This window comes from Patagioenas fasciata, chromosome Z (assembly GCF_037038585.1).
Source record: "Patagioenas fasciata isolate bPatFas1 chromosome Z, bPatFas1.hap1, whole genome shotgun sequence".
NCBI lineage: Eukaryota > Metazoa > Chordata > Aves > Columbiformes > Columbidae > Patagioenas > Patagioenas fasciata.
In genome coordinates this window covers 49544146-49561319 of record NC_092560.1, presented here as the reverse complement: position 1 = coordinate 49561319, position 17174 = coordinate 49544146, and the positions used below count along the sequence as shown (strand labels likewise).

At 36.2% G+C, this 17174-nt stretch overlaps 1 protein-coding gene across 3 annotated transcripts in view; it reads right to left on the bottom strand.

The window, feature by feature from the left end:
• KCNN2 (potassium calcium-activated channel subfamily N member 2) overlaps positions 1-17174 on the bottom strand; it is a 70222-nt gene that overhangs the window by 18405 nt on the left and 34643 nt on the right. For 2 of the 3 annotated variants that reach the window (XM_071801841.1, XM_065860752.2), the window contains exon 4: positions 5911-6052. In XM_071801841.1, coding sequence (XP_071657942.1) covers positions 5911-6052 — 142 coding nt within the window. Of the gene's footprint in view, positions 1-228; positions 372-5910; positions 6053-17174 lie in introns of all 3 variants that reach the window. The other variant, XR_011736362.1, reaches the window with a different exon arrangement.

Below are 17174 nucleotides of genomic sequence, written 5' to 3'. Positions count from 1 at the left end.
TTTGTAACATACAAAAATACCTTCCCAAGACAACAGTGAATTGCGCCATTTCTGCAGGTACCTGGAGGTCCACGTATTTGCCTGGGGGGTGGTATTGGTGAGAAAGGAAGCAACACTGTGTATCCATGTCTCAGCTGAAAGCCTCCTGGCAGCTTTCGTTTGTGAGACTGGAAGTTAAGTGCAGTCTTTAGTGCTGTAGTTGTCACAAAAATGTCCTGCTATACTTGCCTGTAGCTGAAAGAAGGCAGTTGCCACATTTCTTGCTCATTTCCCTTGAGATCCACTGAGGGAGAGAGAAGGTCCGCTTTGCAGACACATGGTTCTGGTGGGAAATTTAGCTCTGCACCAGAAAAGGCACAACATTCCTCCTGCTGCTCTGCATAAAATGAAAATCCTGTAAGAATTTAAACAGGTACTCTGTTTATTTGGCTGCCTAGAAGGTAGACTTCCAGGACCATCAGGGAAGGGGAGGAAAATAATAATTAAAAAATAAGCTTGCTTGAAGTAAAAAAACCTCTCCAAAACAAGCAATGGAAAAGTTGAGGGAGGAATCCATCCACAAGACAGACAGAGGCTATGGACATGATGTTGTATAAACGTGGTTTTGCATTTGTCATTGTTTGCTGGAAGAGATGTGTAACCTTGAGCAACACTGAAACAAAATAGGATGAGTAATAGGACAACAGCTATGCCATCTCAGCCAAAAAGCGACCTAAAATAGTTTTGCATTATTTATACTTTCACATATTCCATATTTTCCTGGCTACTGTTATCTTCAGTGGAGTTTGTCTGCACCACATCTAGAATTCCATTGCAACATTTTGACTTCTATCTATACAACAGTGGATGAGAAGATTCCTTTACTAGATAATGTCCTCAGACACACAGTGTGAACTGTGGAGTTGTCATATGCAGGTACAGGTGTTGGACTCAATGATCCTTGTGGGTCCCTTCCAACTCAGGACATTCTATGATTCTATGACTTCTAATCAGTCCATAAGGTTTTTAGCAATGTTGCAAAAATAAAAATTATGAAAAGTATGAAATATCATATACAAATATGAAACTGACTAAATAGTCCCAGACACAGTAATAGGTAGTGACAGCAAGGGTGAAGTAAACTCCTTTTCTTGAGTAATGTAAGCTGAATACTGGGAAAGGCTTCTGAAACAGCATAGAAAATGATGATTATAAAATGAAGAATCTCTCTTCTACAGAGCAACCCATAAATGATAGCAGTGTTAACTCAGAGAAGCACAAGAATTGAACAGAACCTGGTGGCTGGGCTCCTGGGAAACCTCCTGTGGTCATATCAGCTAAAAGCCTTCTGGAGATCAAGACATTTTCTGCTGATATGCGAAAAACATTTTGTTGAGCAAAGATGTGAAATCTGATTTCACTAAACGGGCAGGCTCAACAACCTACAAAGCTGATGGGAAATACTACTTTAGTAATTCAGGATGATGGCTATTGATGACGTTCTGGTCCAACACCTGTGTTGTAAATATAAAAGTTTCATGAGAATACATGTAAGAGTATATTAAAATTGCTGTATTAAATCTGAAGTTATTGCAGATGAAATTACTTTTTTTTTAAAACAAAGCCAGTATTTTGTTGTAGCAGTCGTTGGGTTCAGTCACATCTATGCAAACAACGATATCACTGGGCAATTGCTGCTCATTCCAGCAAGTAACTAACTGCCTTTGAACTTGCTGAAATGCATCTGTAACTCTTTACTAGAACTAAGTAGGAAACAGTTTCCCTGTACTCTGACACTTCCCTGTTTTACTGGTGTGAACTGAAAACCTTGAGAGGAAGATTTTTTTCCTTAATTTTTATAATTCTAAAAGAGGGTTTCATCTTCCAGGAGATTTTGTTTACTCAAATGGAGGTAGCACCTCTGGTGCTCCCTCACATTTCAGATTACTGCCCTAACTCCAGGGATCACTTTCTGGAGCTTTTCAACTTGATTTTTATCATTTATTTTTCTTTGCTTTGGTTAGAAATTTAATCCAAACAACCCATAGCCATTAAATAATCCCAAACTATGTTTGTTCCTTACAGAAGTTTCCCTTTTGGCAATCTAGTAAACTGGATGAAAAGTAGAGGAGCTGAAGAATTTCTCAGCAGCTCAACTTTTAAAAGATTCAACTGTAATAATTCAGACATCATTAACTGTGTTCTTCATATTACATTTCTGCTTGACATGCCAGTTAGGTTGTATTAGGTTTGAAGGAAAAAACACAATCTGTTCTGAATCCCGTTGTCACACATTTATTATCGAATTCTCAGAACCAACTGAATTAAATTCTACCATTTATCTGAGACGTGGACTCAAGATCAATTTCCATGAAAAACTTTTCATATTTTCCTGTACACTCAGGAAAGTACAAACTGAGATCCGTTCTGCATTTCTGAAATTCCTCTAGTAGTCTTCTCATCCACAAAACTATTCACCACATTGTTCTGACCTTTTACCACCAGATATTATAAATATTACAGATTCTTGATCAATGTTGAAAATGTTCTAGGTTAACCTTTAAATAGCAATACAACCTATTATTCTTTACCTGTTATAGCAAACTGAGTTGCTTCTAGTAGTTTAAGCATATCTGTTTGCCCACAAAGCAGCTTATTAGTCTTAAACATACCTTTTCAGGTCTTTGGGCTTAATTCAAAATACACTTCTGTTTTTCATAAACAATTGTGTGTTACCACAACTCATTACAGAATTAAACAATGAAACAAAAGTTTTCACAAAAAATCATGCAATGTTTTAAGCATTATTATGCAAAACAATTTATGACCTTTTTATACATTATCCATAGACAGTTCTAGAAAATAATTTTCATGTTTCATTGCTCAAACATGATGTTTACCTTCTTTTTCACTCTTCAAGGAGTCATCCTAGAAGATCTGCACCAATGTTAACTACGCAGTTAGAATCTACACATTTTCTCTTTTTCTTAGGAATCTAGTAACAATTAAATTTCAAAGATGTTACAGTTACATTTTGATACCAACAAAAATCATATGGCTACAAACTATACTGCTTTAGGTACCATGTTGCCCTTGCAGATCTCTGTATGTATTGGTAAGACCAGGCAGAGTCTGAGGTAAAACTGTATGCACAAATACCACAACTGAACCTTAGATGAAGAGTCCTCTGTTCTCATAGCAGAAACACCTCATCCTCATCACTTTTTTCATGATCCACAGGAAAGAAACCATGATTCTTTTGAATTAAATGCAGACTTGCACAAGGACATTGAAAGCTGCAGCATGAGATGCTTTAAAATCAGAAAATTCATCTTTTATTAATGGTTTAGAACTAATGAAAACTAGTATCCCTACGTTTAGATTGGACATATTGACTGCATCGTGACTACTCTAATAAGAATTCTCCAGCTACATGAGTGGTGGTAAAATCCCGTAGTTAAAAGATGCTGCTTAAAAATCTTTCCAAAAGAAACACCTAGTTTTGTCCACCTCTATGACACAAATTTAAGGAAACAGTCATGATTTATTTGGTTCTTTCGTAGAGTTAATGTTCTCTTTGGAGTTCATTACAATAATAGACAATTTAAGCTACACTACACTACAGCATTAGCAAGGCAGGCACTCTGAAATAACAGCTGTTTCGTTCAAAGCAATTCTCATCCAAGCTATAGTAAACCACCCTGTGCATCCTGTGACAGGACAATCGCAACTTATTTAATTTCATGGCAGCAACATGTATCTGACCAACTAGTTCTGAATGTCTGCTTCTAACTGTTGGTGGTTGGCTCTGCAGGAAGATTCTGCATCCTTAGCTTTGCATCATACAATAAATGCATTAGCTCACCACATAATACTGGATGTAAAAGGAAAAGAATCCTTCTCAAATCTTTGCAACAGACCCTTGTATTACAAGCCTTGTTTCAGCTGTGAAAAAGGAATGCCACATGTGCAAATGGTACATACTAACCAGTACTTTAGTTCTTCACCAAAGCAATGGAAGCAATCACAATAAATAATTTTACATCTGAATCCAAATGGTGCTATCATAAGCAAAATGACAAAACAATCTTATAATTTCAGCTTCTGTGTGGTTCATTCACAGTTGTATAGAAAAACATTTGCAATAATGTAGAGTCTAGTCTGCTTTTCTGATTTTATTTTTACCTTGTTTTCTTATTAATAAAATCATAAGTCCACCCAGAGCTATTCAAAATAAGTCCAGATGCTGCTATTATTTGCACTAGCATAAACCAAATAGCAGTGCGAAACCCACAGACAATTAGAATCAATGCTACTATTATAACTGCACTTCTGCAGGGCTTTGAAGCTCTTATATTTCTGTTACCGTAAGTTTTTCATAATGAAATGCTGAAAAGTGCTGAACAATTTGAGTGAAAAAAGTTATCTGATACCTGCAAGTATTTGCTTCTTTTCTTCTGAGAAGAAAGAAAGCATTATAACAGGGTTCTGTCCCCATTCTGCACACCTCTGTGGCAATATATACTGCTTGTCCTCCTTTTTTCCTCATGAACTTATGATCACAGTTTTTTCTCTCTGGCATCAATATCCAGCTCAGAAAGAGAAGCAAAGGCAACTACCCCAGAAGATGGCAGGTTTGAGCTTAGCCAACAACCTTTAAAAAAGCCTTCTGAATCATTTCTCTGCTTTCAGCCTATGCTGTTCAACTAAATTACAAACTTTGTGTTTAAAGATATATGCATTTGCCACCACCAGCAAAATCTACTGGAAGTCTTTCTCAATAAAGGTCAATGACCTGAAACCTGTCAGATCCTAAAAAAACCAAAATGAAACAAAAAAAAAAAGGCTTTTGGAAAAAATTCTTATATATTACAAAAATGCATTGATCTATTTTACTCTTTGGACATAAAATCCAGTCTTATAGATGAACATTTTATCAAAACACGTGCTAAAAAGGGTTGTCAACCATAATCTCAATATACGTCTTTTAATAGAAGGTAGATATTGGAGCTGCATTACTTATGATGAATGGCAAAAATTCAGAAACAAGTATGTATCTTACTGTTATATACAATATCTATGATGCTCGTTCTGCCCTTCTCATTCAGAGGGACATTTACACAGGAGTTTATACAGAGCTTTTTTACTTCTAATTTGCTATAGATATGCATACATTTTCCAGACATCGTAACACATCAACTCACTCCCTGTCTAACTTTGACCAAATGATGCAATACAGGAAAATTTAAACCAGACATGAAGTACAATTAATAAATATATCCTGAATATGCATGGACTAACAATTGCTACATCATGTCAATGGTAACAAAACCTCTTAAAGTAAAAATTACACTACATAAATCCACTTAAAGCAATGGAATGCTATGGATAGTATGTTATTAGACTTATAAGAAATAAAGTAAAAAACTATGCTCAAGCAAAATGCTTTAGGAGACTAGCCACCATCACGTTTCTTTGTTTGTGAGCAACTTAATTTTAAGAAGCAAAAGTCAGAACTGTAGATTCATTATTAGTACCGGCCCAATTACACATGTCAAGAGATAATCAAAATGATATTATACCTTAAGATTGAATGAAAAACTCTGTTGAGACTTTGATATGAAATTATATTATTAGATATGATACCTTAAGATTTAATGAAAGACTCTACTGAGATTTTGAAGTTGAAAATTACATCAGGGTGCAATTTGTTTCTCTGTCTGTCACTACATGGCTGCTAAACTTTACCTGGAGAAGAAAGCCCTCCATTTCATTACTAGAAATGAAAGACCAGGGGAATTGTGCACCTAAGTATAATATGTATACTCTACAAGCCAGCAAATAAATATTTCCTTATGATTATCACAAGTTTGAGGGTTAATTGCAGCAAGCTTAACCTCGTATCCAGTGAGTAAATTCAGAAACACTCACCATGATTCCAGTGAGCAAACAGACTCCTTTCCCACAGTATGTATTAGGTACCATGTCACCATATCCAATGGATAGAAAAGTTATTGAAATCAACCACATCGCTCCAAGGAAGTTGCTAGTAACATCCTGTTGGTCATGGTACCTGAAAAGAAAAAGAAAACAATTTCTTTATCACAAAAGCTTTTGTTAGACTTTTGTGCTGTCATAAAGAAATTGCATTAACTTGTCATAAAACCTTTCCTGTATTCTACAGTTATTTCCTTTTTAAAAGTAGCTACAAGGAATTAAATAAAACTAAAATACAATGACATCAGCAGTAAAGAAACAGAAGGTACAACAATAGCACCAGCAGTAGAGATATTCAGGATGCTTTATAATTCTGATGTTATTAAAACAGAAGAAACTTCTTGTTTTTCAACAGAATCTCTTCATCAGTGCTACCAGTCCTGCTCACCCCCTGAAGCAGCACAGGACACCAGTCTACTATAGTTGTTGCAGTCTGAGGCAAATATGAAAGTCAGAAAAGGGTGTGTGGGCAAGAAGACAGCAGAGCACAGTTACATGTCCTCGGCCTGAATAAAAGTCTATGCTCAGAAATCTACTCATGCTGTCCTATAAACGCTGACTTAGATAACCTAAGATTTCCCTCCTTCAATATGTTTGAGATAAATAGAAAAGCATGCCACTATGCTTCTTGTCATCAAAAGATCTTTGTGTTAAATATAGCAAAAGCTCCCTTTTGTGTTGAGCCTGCTATTAAATGGAATTTCCCAATTTGTCATCTTAGTTTTAATATTCTAGTAGGATATGTTCATTTTCTCCTTCAAAGAAAAGTTCAGATAAATAATCTTCACGTAACATATATACCTAATCAAGTGGGAAGCCATAAGAACACATTTTAGGGCTAAAAACTGTTGTCACCACTCTGTGGGAGCCTAACATAGGTGGAATTTTGCTCCCCAGACTGAGTAGCTCTGCAACAGAGACTATCTGTGGCAGCCACTGCAGCCTCAAGGTTGCAAAAACCCCTGCAGCTGTGGTGAGGCCTCAAGTGAGCTATCTCTGCTGTTGGGTCCTCAAGGTTATTATATCAGCCAGTCCCTATATCTGTGTCTCATAGTGAGTCACGGAGGTCACAGAAGGCCATTATGGAATTAGTTCACAAATGCATAAGCAACCTGCTTTCCACAACTGAAAAAATTGCTTCAGTTTTCTTCCTTTCTGGACTGCAGTCCCCATGGATGGAGCAGGAACTCAGAGTGAGCACAAAGGTGCTTTCAGGAAATTCTCTACTCTTTCACTTGCAAGATATTCACTATAAATACCTGAAAAATGTAATCTTCACAGTCCTATCCATGCCCTGATTGTTACAACAACCTAAAAAGTCTTTGACTGCCAGAGACTACAGCAATCACTCCAGATAAGTCTGTTCCACATTTCATGTGTACTCTTCTGGTGTTGTCTTTCTCACATCCTTTACAGAACTTTCAAAACATTTTTATTCTGCACCTAGAACAGCACAGTAACAGCTCACATTTGGAGCTCCGAAGGATGACAGTGACACCAATAATCAGAACCACAACAGGAACAAGAGAAGTAAGAAAAAAAGACAGCAAACTTGATTTAACTCATGACCACAGAGCTCTGCATAACAAAAAGAGATCTGACATTGCCTTTTTTTTTTTCCTGTCTACACTAAACGTTAGGGATTTTAGTATCCCCTTAACAAACATAGCAAATAACAGCTATGAAATATATGGATACAGGGAGAGCGACATATTCATCCCACCCAGGAAGCAACAAGAAAGCCTGTGTATCATGCAAGTCCCTACGCAGTATCAATGTAAGTGGCATGGCCCATAGGCTTTAGATGAGTTTCACAGAAGGGAGTTAAACCCACCACACAAATTCTAAGGCTAGCAACTCGGTTAAATACCATAAATATTTATAGTATCTTCCCTTAATACCCCTCTTGGGTTTTGAATCTGGCCATTTCCCTACTTCAGACAGAAAACAGTTTTCCTATGAAGATGAAAATGAAATGCAATGCTTGTAATTTTTTCTATATTTTGTCCAAATAGTTACAACCTTCCAAAACAGAACATTCAAATACAAGTCAGTAAATTCCTGAAATAAATGGTAGTTCCACATAAAGAATGCCAAAACCTGTTCCTTAATCCTTGAACAACGCAGGGAAAAGATAGTGCAGTCTTTATCCATTTATTCTCCTTTACCCACACCAGAAAATACAGAAACCAATCTTCACATAGATCATTTAACAAAGGTGACATAGGGTTAAATTTAAAAATGCACAAGTCATTTTTCAAGTTTCTTTGGAGACATGTATCTTAATTAGTAAGGTCCCCTAGATGAAGTATTCATTAAAGCCACCTGCATCTATTTGTAACAGGACATTTCAAGGACCTGTTGAAATGTTTTTATCTTGTTAGCTGAGTGCTCTTGGATTACCTACTCTGAATATTTCACCTGGATGTGGTTTTAGAGTTATAGTTCTGTAATTAAATGCTGCACACTATATTTAAATATCATAATCAATAATTATGACTTTACTGTGACTAAGAAATAAAGGATACTTTGTACCCTCTCTATGGGCTCAACTGCTCAAGAATGGCAAAGCACACAAATTACAACCAAATTCCCTCTTTCAACAAAACCAAAAAAGTATTTTTCTCTCACAACTGTACAGGGAAAGTCAAAAGACTGACTTCTCAAGTTAAAAATCTGCAAGTAAAATAGAGTCTAAAAAGATGAGGGGCTGTGTGTGTGTCACTGTCCTGATGATCCCATCATTTCTATGCCAGATTTATAGGAAGGTGGGTTGGTGTTTTTGCAGCCTCAGTCATGATTTTTGTATCACTCTGGTTAGTAATTCTGGTACCTGCCTACATCCTTCAGATTTTCACAAGATTACAGTTGTGTCGGCATATGATTCCAAGTCTGCTATGTCATTAGGCACCATCATCACTCCAGATTCAACCCTGATCGAGCAAAGTCAGATGAGACTTTGGCTACACTGAGTCCACCACCAGGTAGCAAATTATTACATCTAATATCAAAATAGGAAAAGCAATTTCTCAAAAAACTAGGAATTGCAAGATCTTATTTGTACAACCATGGGAATGGATGAAAGTGAGCACTGGAGGCATTTAAATTCCTTTGTTTTGAGGAGGGGGAAAGAAATCTACTCATTGCCTTTTTACTTGCTTTTACTTGCTTTCAAAATTATCACAATTCTAAAGACTGAGTTTTTCCATTTATGCAGGGAATAGTAAATAAAATTCCCACCACTGCTTTTTCAATTCATTATTGAGACCATCCCGAGTGAGGAGAAAAGCCACGCACATGAACAGCAGGAGTAGAGCTGTCTGGCTCTCTGTCAGTTGTCAGCCGCTACAGATATCTCCTCCTTCTACCAGCTGGACTGTGACAGACAACTTGGATGCCACACTCCAGAATTCAAATGCAGTTCTTCTAAACAATCCATTCACTGTGCATCTGAGAACACTGAACTCTGACAGGAAAATACTGTAACCATGAACAACTCTGAAACCCAAAAGCTCAGGAAGTAAAGAAAAATAAACAATGAGTTTCTTTCAGCAACAAGTTCCACACAAAGCAAAACCCAGACACCACCAACCAAATTCCAAAACATAAGCTTTTTGTCATGTATCTTTGCTTTAATAAAGGTTTTTCTTTTTTATAAAGATTTTCATTTTCTGAATCACTACAGAAATATTTATTTAAATATTTAAAGCCTGCTATGCTTAGTCAATAGCAACTTACCCTAGAAACACATTGAGCCACTTGAAGATAAGAGTTAGTATTTGTGTTAAAACTGCAGCTATGAATAAAGGGTCATTTAGAAAAGCTGTGTATTCCCCCAAGACAGGAAAATCCTTGGCTGAAATCACACTTTTATTTGTCACTTTTTCTCTCCTTCTCTAACAAGTAATTTGCTGCCAGGCAAATCCTGCTGCAGCTGGAATACACTACTCACAGGCAATCCACATCCTCTGAAACACAACTATCCAGTTCTCACCAAGCAGCATATATCAGTCCAGAGGCTACTCTAAACCAAAAATAGCTGAATGATTATGTCTGTGTAAAAACTAGCATGACTCAACTCCTTCCCAAGCCAAACTGAGTGGGAGTTTTGCCATTCATCTCAGGAAGACATAAATATATTCCTCAGCTGACAACACTGCAGTGGCTTGGGCTGTCAAAGCAATATTCCAGATTCTTTGTGAAAAAGCAGTCCTTTTCTTCTGGTTTCACTAATGGTATCATGATTTTCAGTACTGCCTTCCATTAGAACTATGTTCATATTTGATGACATTTCCTTGAACTGGTAAAACATCTGCTTTTTAGCTGCACAAAGTTATCATGTATTGATGTCTTGACATCTAAGACACTTTCATCTTAAAACGTGTTGAACAAGAAGAAACCAAGTATAACACTAAGTTTGACCACTGGAGTGTTAATTCACACTTAGCAGCTTCATTTCAGTCTATCTTGCCTCCACAGACAGCCTCTGATAACTTTGCCATCTCTAGCTTTACTTTCTTGAACAAAAAGAAAAACCTGAAAAAAAGTGTTGAAAAGACTACTCTTTTTGTAGGGCAGAAAATTGCCTGCTTTTAATATAATCATGAAGAAATTCCTGGCCTGCACTACAATGGCAATTCAGGTTGAGTTTAGTCTTGTTGGACTTTAAAAACTTTTAGACTAAGAACAGCTGAAAACAGGCTCAGCCCATTAAATCAGAAACTTGTCAAGAGACACTGATTGATCTAACCAGCTATTACAGCTCTTCCAGAGCACCAGGCCATTCTGCTACTCAGTGTCTTTTTAGTCTTAGTTAGATGGTAGGTACCTGCAGCTTTTTATCTGTTAATACAATGGTGATAATAGACGTATTTTTCTTCTCTCTCACTTCCTCCTATTTAAAAGAAAGAAAAAAAAAAAAAAGGAAGACCACAACAGCACTTGTAAGGAACAGTTGGGCTGACTCCCAGTCTAAGGAAGTCAACAAAAGCAATTTTGCATGCCTTGATGGCTTTATGATCAGAAAGGCAGCTTGAAAAGTGCATGTCACTCCTTGTCTTTTTCCTAGCATGGCTGTTGACATCCTCCAAATATTTATAAACGGCAGTAAAAATCTCCTTGTCACAAAAACCACTTCATGAAAGTACAAAACACCATGGCAAATGTCTGGATTTCATACAGACAGATTCCCATCAGTAGTAGTTCTGAACCCAATCAAAAGCAATAGGTGTGAATAAACTGCCTGGATTGCTTCTACATGAGTCAAAATGTTAATGATTTTTTAATTAAAACTATTTGCAAACTATTTATGGAAAACTAATAAATCCACAGAGAAATGTTAAATATTATTACATAAGTAGCATCTGTTACTACATTACCTTAGATGGTTGGAAAAAATAATCCAAAAGAAATCAAGAGGACAGAGGAGATAAATAAAACACCCAAAAATAAAAGGGTCTGATGGCGTATTTTAAGAATTTTTATCATTATTCTTGTATATAAATTACAGTTTAAACATAAATGTGAAGACATAGAATTATTTAAACCCCTAACTGTTGTCAGATAAATACCTCTCAGTGGATGGGCAATGGGTAACCTGCCAGTAGGGAAATAAGGACTAATTGGCATTTTTTCAAAAGATACCAAACTTTTATATGAACTCCACTGGTGGAGGTCTTCCCTTGTTTTCCTGGTGCTGAAAAGAGTTGTTACTCTGCTAAATCGATAAACCTGTCTGTAACCATGGTGGCTGGAAAAAATTTCCATCTTCCCAAGGGAGGACACTCAGCTACAAACATAATCTGAGGATACCAAAGTTGCTGAAGCTCCTTGAAAGTATCACCTGCTTAATTTACTTTTAACCTGCATTTAATAATTCTGTTAAGGAGAATATGTTGAATCAATTCTACAAATATTGGGAAATTGTGAAACCTTTAAATTTGTGACAGACAGCAATCCACTAAGAGGAATAGCAGCAAAGAAAAGAGTGCTCAGTTATCAGTATACAAAAAAGTACTGCTGTGAATAAAGTGATAACTAACACTTCAGAAGATCCTAGACTATAAAAAACCACTAATGTGTCTTTTGAAAGTCTTTAGTTTGTTCAAGGATAACTTTTCTTGCTTTCATAAAGAAACACACCCACCATCCCCCAAGCCCCAAGTCTCTTAAATGAAACGTCCAAAAGTCGCATAACACCAAAATTCTTTCCTTTGCCAAAAATGACAGCATGTCCTGAAGCAGCAAAATAGCCCTTCGAATGCCTCAGTATCCATATGCGAAGCAACATGGATGGAAAACTTATTGGGGAACAATTAACCAATCAGGTTTCCCATAATGCAGTGGGAAAAGATCTGTTGATAACCTTTCTTTACTCTAGAATGTTGATGATGAGAGCATGGACCATGGGGAGCAAAGTATATCAGAATATATTTTTGAAGGTATTTCAACTATAAATTGAATTAAAAATTCAGGGAGCATGACTCTTTAATCTAGTGGAAAGGGATATTGCCTAAAAGGTTTAGGAAGGATCTGGAGAAGGGATCATGTCTGTCCATACCCCTGACAAATCACTTTTTTGAGTAAACAATAACTCTGCTTTCAAAGCAAAATTCAAGTAATTAAGAAAGTACTGAGACTGCAAACACATTGACTAATAGAAATAAAACCCCAAATATTCAAGAGCTGCTCTTTCTGAAGTTCTGTATCTCAACTTTATCAAATGAGGTTCAGTAAAAGAAGCTACTATAAACACACAGTTAAAAGAATATTGAATATAAAAGAAGTAAACTGAAGTGACATAAGCAATCTTGAGCTAAAACTTTTCTTTTTCAGCACTGCACTTTGTAATCTTATTTTAAAAGATATACATATGCATATATATTTCCCTTCTGCAGCCATATTTTTTACACCATATAACCTTTGAAATCTTTGTCAATAAGGTAAGAATGAATTTTATTTTTAAGGTTTGCTTTGATTTTTCATAGTCTGTAACAGCATTCATTAAAGCTGTGCTATGATAGAAATGTGAATCATCCAAAATCAAAGAGTTTCTTAATGAGCTTGACTGTGAAACATTCATTATATTCACTAACAACTAATTCCCTTCTAACATTTTCCTGTCTTGCATTTTGCATTTTCTCTGGAGATACTCAGTTTCTATTTTACAAACAAGCCCCCCGCAGAAGGAGGAAAGGTTTGTATACGGTTCTTCTATTTTAAGTCGAGATCATCAGAATCCATTAATGTCTAAAGAATCCAAAGTAATTTGCTGAAGAAAAAGTTCAGAAATAGAAATTTTAGAGACTAGAAACAGAATTAATCATTATGCACTTAAAATTAAGCCCACCCTTTTTCTCTGATATAAAAAGGCAGAACTAGGTAAAAATTAGTCTTTCTTTTCTTCTGTATGTAGAGAAAGAGGGCAAGAAAAGAGGAGGGGAAATTCTACAGCAAAGATCATGCTGAATTCTCAGAGAAGACTTTCTGACAAACTGGGCACTTTGAAGGTATTTTACTCTCATTGAACTAATTTCATTTATCATCCTGTAAATTACCATTTTTTAACATATCTTATTTTTCTACAGCAGAAGATGGTGTGTTGCCTTCCATGAAAAGGAATTAAGTGTGAGACTATAGCCATAAAACCTGCTTTTTTTTCTCCAAACTTCATGAGAATTTCAACAGTTTTACCAACACATGCATGTTCTCCAATGCAATGAACACTGGAAACAGATGACCAAAAAAACCAAAACAAAACCTACAGATCCATCAGAATGTATATTCCGGATAAACTGAAGAATATAACTTTCTATATAGCACAGCATCTTAAAAGCAACTATTTTATAAAACCTAGGCAGATTTTTTTAAACTAACTTTGGATCAGAGTGGAAGCCTGCAGTCAGTGGAAAAAATTTCATTGACTGTCTCAGAGTTGGGACCAGGTTCACACCTTGTATCATGGACACTGCTGGAGCCATATGCTTAACTTAAATCAAGCTAAAGTGCACTTATTCCTTGAATATATTTCAATTTCCTTTATAAAAAGCAAAGGTGTATTGAGATTAGTCACACTGCTTGAAGCTAGACAGATTTTACTGAATATTTATAAAGACAATTCCAAACTGAAAACCTGTGTATTTTTGAAAGTCATCTGAAAGTTATGCCAGATTTCAGTAACAGTTGATTACTGATGTACTGGGGACAGTTAGTACATTTAATGTTATGAAACATAAAAATCTACAAAGACATAACTATATATTGTGATATAGCAAATGAAACAAGGAAAGCACTTGTAACATAAATATTTTACTCATATTTGTATGTATGAAACTTCAGCATGAGGCTGTCAATATTAAAAAAAAAAAGTGTCTTCCCTTTTTCCATTCTGTTCTTTCCAATAAAACTGATCAGAAGGCTAGGAAAATACTTTGGGGTGAATTTTGTGATAAATCTAGAGATGTTCATTTATGAGGGACTGAGAAAGGTTATCTACACAGTGGACAAATTTTTGTGTCTCTGTGGTGCCACATGCCTTACACGGGAGTGAGTGTGTGTCCAGATCACTTATGGGACAGACTTCTGCCACAAGTCTCTCAAGGCAAATCCAACCTGAGAGGATAATGTAGTTTCAGTCAAGCTATCAGAAATGTAATACTCTGTACATAATGTAATATACTGTATGTAAATGTAATATACTACCCACAGTGCTTAACTCTGGTGATGATAATAAAGGAATATCATCCTCATTTGCTTACACAGACCTCTATAGTGTCACATTTGAAGACAGAAGTATTGTTCAGCTAAACATACCCCAAAAGAAAATGCTTCAAAGACCTTCACAATAGAATATAAAAAATGTCAGACGCAGTTATGGCTTCTTTGCTCTGTTTTAGGCCTTGGTGTGTCACTGTCAAATTCTGTAATACTGGGAGAGGGATACTATATGAAGTTCAACTTTTCTATTTTCCTTCCTACTTTCTCAGTAAACAGGAGATTAAAATCCGGCTTTTTTGTTTTGTTAATTTTGCGTTTTCAAGTTTGCTTGTTGTTTGCTTTCAGGCTGGAGTAGCTTCTAAATTCACTTACCCTATAGGGATCATCCTCATTTTGATGGCAGTATTTTCTCTAAATATCATGCACATGAGCGAGTTCTTTCTATTTCCAAATCTTTTTACCAAGTCCATTTTGTTGCTTGGTATCTTGGCTGTCATTCAAGGCTTTCAGGTTTTTCATTTCTATTGATTTTGGTGAAGCACTGAAGAAATGAATGAAATTCTGTGCTCTAAATGAACTCCAGCAGGTGACATTGTAAGTAGGAGTGAGCAGTTACATATTGTCACCCTGTGTTGTACTGGAGAGGAAAATTCCAGATGGAGTGGCAACTGAACTTAGATTTTGCACTGTCTACACTTGTGTCTTACAGTCTTCATGTGTCTTACAGTCTACATGTTAAACATGTTGGAAAAATCCTTTAATTAAACAGAAATTATCTAATGCCTATTGATTGGTCTACTGGTAACTTCTATGCAAATCATACAGTAAATGTGTGAAGGATCTACATGACTCAGGTAGGCAATGACATAATCAGGGGTCATGCTTAACTAAATATATACAGGGTGGTACCATGTGAATTTGGTCATGCTGTCTGTAACGACACTAGCTTGATATGAAAACTAAATTTAATTTCAACTGTTACTAACTATTCCCTTTTTCAGACTGTGGAATGGTTCATAAAGGCTGCCGACATAATTAGTATTAAATTGCAACAAAAAGTATGACCAGGAACATGGAATGTTAAACAAACTTGAAAACTAATTTATAGTGCTCTCTTGGTCCTAGAAATTAAACAAGCTCAGTGCCAGGAGAAACACAGAGAAGTGTATATATATGCAGAAGCAGGTCTAGTTGTAGTGGTAAGAATGCTGTCCTAAAGGAGCTGTTAATCCTCCTTCTTTCACTTGCTTGGCAGAACTGGCCTTCTGCAAGACTTTACAAATACAACAGAAACTGAATCAAATACAAAAAGATAAAAAAGATCACAGGCATTTGTAGAGCTCCAAATGTGATTGCAGAACTATAGCTTCTCTGGTATTTCAGCTGTCCTACTCAATACAAAGTATCTGAGATTATAATTTGAAAGCATCACAAAGGACACAAAAAGATACTTTTTTGTTCTTTTTTTTTGCCCCTCATTTTAAATGAATAATGACCATTAGCTTGAAACTCAAAGACACATTATTCCATTAGCAGAAGTCCATGACATTAAAGAATAAACAAGTCAGAGACACTCAACAGGAGGTGTCTGGTTTGGGAGGGGAAGAACTGAACTAGGCACAGAACTGAAGATGTGTGGCTCATCCTAGTGGAGTTGGGACTTCATACATAAGCTGTTTTTCTGCAGCTACAAAATACTCACAAATATAAACAAGGCATACTTTATAGAGTGAAAAATTTGCTTATAAGTGTTCAACTACATTTGAGCATGACCTTTCATAGATCTCAAGACAATATGTGACTAAAATGATCTTTCATCTTTAAAAGAAAAAAATCTTCAGTTTCTCTAGACTGCAATTTTTCAGTTCAAGACATTTAGCTGACAGTTGCCCACGGGGGAAGAGGACAAAGGCTTCCAACTATACTGATGAAAAATCCCTGAAAATACGGGAGATCTTAAACGTTTCCATGCCACCCAGCTTCAGTCAATTTCTCTTTTAGGTTCAGGAGTTGTGACTGAAGAGAAGTAGGTGTGGAGCTGCAGTACAGCCACACAGCCTTCTGCAGGGGATGGCCTATGTTTTCTGAATATCATTCCCCAAAACGTGAGAAAGCAAAACGTAAGCATACAGAATTAACAGCATTTCCTGCATTTTCACACCCCTCCACTTGCTCCTCAGAATGTATATAGCTAGATTGCATCTCTGCCTGTACAATAATTTTAAATAACATAAAAGCCTTAGCACTGCAATCATACTTCGATAGGGCTTTTTGCTGGGTGAGTTCAAATCATTTTGTTATTCAATATAAGGACATCACACCAAACAGTAAATATAATTCTCTTCATGGAATAGATACAAAGAGCTAAAGTGACTTTGCTCAAGGTCAAAACATGACTGTGGGATGGATTCTCTATTGCATGCTTTAACAAACAAGACATCTTCTGTGACAATAAACAACGGCATTTTCCACCAAAATTTTCC